The sequence below is a fragment of the Colobus angolensis genome, unplaced genomic scaffold (assembly GCF_000951035.1).
Source record: "Colobus angolensis palliatus isolate OR3802 unplaced genomic scaffold, Cang.pa_1.0 Scaffold404, whole genome shotgun sequence".
In the NCBI taxonomy this organism is placed as follows: Eukaryota; Metazoa; Chordata; class Mammalia; order Primates; family Cercopithecidae; genus Colobus; species Colobus angolensis.
In genome coordinates this window covers 440,747-444,264 of record NW_012117422.1, presented here as the reverse complement: position 1 = coordinate 444,264, position 3,518 = coordinate 440,747, and the positions used below count along the sequence as shown (strand labels likewise).

At 40.7% G+C, this 3,518-nt stretch overlaps 1 protein-coding gene across 1 annotated transcript in view; it reads left to right on the top strand.

Annotated features, from left to right (window-relative positions):
• The window catches only part of RNF130 (ring finger protein 130), a 110,536-nt gene that overhangs the window by 24,432 nt on the left and 82,586 nt on the right, over positions 1 to 3,518 (top strand). The window contains exon 2 of the mRNA XM_011955969.1: positions 217 to 411. Within this exon, the coding sequence (XP_011811359.1) occupies positions 399 to 411 (13 nt within the window). The 5' untranslated portion in view covers positions 217 to 398. The remainder of the gene's footprint in view (positions 1 to 216; positions 412 to 3,518) is intronic.

The following is a 3,518-nucleotide window of genomic DNA, read 5'->3' as shown; positions in this document are numbered from 1 at the left end:
ACACAGTATTCTAACATTGGGTTACTCAGTAGAAAACTGTTCCTGGACCCTAATGAGATCTGTATAGAAACTGAGAAGAAGCATTTGTAACACTTATAGCAATTTGATAAGACTAAGTTTATGTTTGTTAAACCTAAAAATAAAACACTCTTTAAAATTAAAAAGACTTGGTCAGTTTTATTTATCTTTCATGTGTATATTTCTTTTTCTTTTCAGTTGCTGATCATCTGGGCTGTGATCCACAAACCCGGTTCTTTGTCCCTCCTAATATCAAACAGTGGATTGCCTTGCTGCAGAGGGGAAACTGCACATTTAAAGAGAAAATATCACGGGCTGCTTTCCACAATGCAGTTGCTGTAGTCATCTACAATAATAAATCCAAAGAGGAGCCGGTTACCATGACTCACCCAGGTAAACAAAACATGGGGGCTGTTGATGTTTTTCTTCTTAGAAATCATTGCTTTATAGGTAAGCATTCTGCCTCTGCTGAAGCCATGTAATTTCCAACATAATCCTATTAGTATTGCCATTTGTTTGTTGGGATACATGTTTTTTCCCCCATCCTTGAATTTCTTCTTTTTCACAAGTAATGATGACAGCAGTCCGTACAACTTGGACTTACTAAATCACTGGCTGTGATTAAATCCTTAGTTGTTTTGCGTTTCTACCTTTTGCTTACTAACTTTGACAAATAATGTATTTGATTTGGAATCATTCACCCAGGTTATGTCATGGATTCTCAAGGATTACCTGTCTGGGAAGGATTCTGTTTTCATCAGGATGAATGTTGAAACTGACTTAGTAATTCATATAATTTCAGTAGTAACAATGCTTCTTTATTTCTTCTGGAAGCAGTCAGGGTATTTCTAATTGTTTAATAACAATAGTTGCAGTTTATTGAGCACTAATTATATAAATGCCAGGCGCTGTGTGATGAGTTTTCTAAATATGTTTTTTAGACAGTTCTTACAATAACCATGCGTGATGTAGGTTCTCTCTCATCTTACAGACTAGGAAGGGCCGACAGAAGAGGGCTCACACCCCAGTGTTGTTGATGTTCCGTTAGTTTCACCACTCTGTCTCCTTCAGTTGAAATCTAGATAAAATTTAGTTTTGCATTCCTGAGAATTTTAGAGTTTGACTTATTTAAATAACTAACTTTTCATCGTGTAATTTTCACGTAATGACTTTTAGCAAGTTTCTTGCAAAGACTTGCCCACCTTAGCTGAGAGTCACAGGCGCTTCCCTGCACATCTTGATAGAATGGTGCAGGCAGATTTGAACTTCAGTGCCCGCTGACTTGTCTTCCTTTCAAACTCAGCCTTTTAGAAGTAGGATTACTTTGGGAGGCTAAGGTGGGCAGAGCACTTGAGGTCAGGAGTTTGAGACCACCCTGGTCAACGTGCTGAAACCCCTGTCTTTACTAAAAATTAAAAATTAGCTGGGCATGGTGGAGGGCACCTGTAATCCCAGCTGCTGAGGCTGAGACAGGAGAATTGCTTGAACCTGGGAGGTGGAGGTTGCAGTGAGCCGAGATCACGCCGCGGCACTCCAGCCTGCATGACAGAGCAGGACTCCATCTCAAAAAAAGAAAGAAAAGAAGATAAGTAAGGTGTATTTTTTCCAATTGCAAAAGTAACACATGCTTATTGTACAAAAACTGAAACTAAAGAAAAACACAAAGAATAAAATAAAATGTGTGATTTTTCACTCTCCAGAGATCACTGGGGTCTTGTAACTTTTAATTTATTCAGGGAAACCAAAAGAAAATTAAGGAGCAGTTTAATTAAGCTGGACATCTGTGTGGAAACACGGGACTCAGGAGAATAGTTTTTCTGCTAGGTTTCAGAGCAGGTGCCAGTTTGGTTTCCTCAGTTGTCTCAGAGGGAAGAAAAACTGTTTAAAAATTTGGACCTGGCCGGGCGCGGTGGCTCAAGCCTGTAATCCCAGCACTTTGGGAGGCCGAGACGGGTAGATCACGAGGTCAGGAGATCGAGACCATCCTGAGCTACACGGCGAAACCCCGTCTCTACTAAAAAATACAAAAACGAGCCGGATGAGATGGCGGGCGCCTGTAGTCCCAGCTACTCTGGAGGCTGAGGCAGGAGAATGGCGTAAACCTGGGAGGCGGAGCTTGCAGTGAGCCAAGATTGCGCCACTGCACTCCAGCCTGGGCGACAGAGCTAGACTCCATCTCCAAAAAAAAAAAAAAAAAAAATTTGGACCTAATGTAACTTATCTTCATTCCATGCTGATTTCTTCTTATTTAAAACACGAAGAAAAATGATAGGGAGAAATTCAGCTGAGCAAAATTAATTTTTCTTTCTTATTAATGTTGTTTTACTTACACAAAACCACAGAGAAGTAGCTAAAATGAGAGTCTTTTAATAAAAGTATGAGAAGATCTGGGAATTATAAGAGGGAATTGAAATCTTAAAATAAATTTAAATTACTTGTATTTAAAAAGGACGAGAATCCTGTATCAATGCAGCATTTCCCATTGGTGTTCCTTGAAATGTTAGTTTGTTTAGATATGTTCCTAGAGGACTCATGGAGACACAAAGTTTCAGAAAATCCTTGAAACGTAGTCCACATCTAGGGGCTCCTAGTACTTATTAACATTTCTGGGTCTCTGAGAAGTCTTAAAAAACCTGTTTTGGCTGGTCGTGGTGGCTCACACCTATAATCCAAGAACTTTGGATTATAGTATTTGGGAAATTCTAGGTTAATCAAAGTAAAACATAAAACAGGCTTTTTTTTTTTTTTTTTTTGGAGACAAGGTCTAACTTTATTGCCTAGGATGCAGTGCAGTGGTACGATCACTGCTCCCTGAGCCTGGGGAAGACAAGGTAGGAGGGTTGCTTGAGCCCAGGAGTTCAAGACCAGCCTGGGCAACATAGGGAGACCCCATCTCTACAAAAAATACAAAAATTAGCCAGGTGTGATGGTGTATGCCTGTAGTCCCAGCTACTTGGGAGGCTTAGGTGAGAGGATTTCCTGAACCTGGGGAAGTTGAGACTGCAGGGAGCCGTGATCACACCACTGCACTGCATCCTGGCAACAGAGTTAGAACCTGTCTCAAAAACAAACACAAAACTAAACAAAAAGCCTATTTTATTTTGATTAATCTAGTGTTTCCCAAACCTATTTGACCATGTGACTCTTTCTATCACAGACGAGTGTTTAATAGTACCAATTAAAGAAATGCAGGGGTATAGTTTGGGGATATATTCTTAGGAAATGGAAGCTTTGTAAGGCAGACAGTGGAGATGTACATAAGAGCAATAGGAAATGGCCTTAGGTTGTGATTAGGTTCATAGACAGTTAGAAAAAATAATGTGGGAGGCCGGGCGCGGTGGCTCAAGCCTGTAATCCCAGCACTTTGGGAGGCCCAGATGAGCGGATCACAAGGTCAGGAGATCGAGACCATCCTGGCTAACGTGGTGAAACTCCGTCTCTACTAAAAAAAAAAAATACGAAAAACTAGCGGGCGAGGTGGCAGGCGCCTGTAGTCCCAG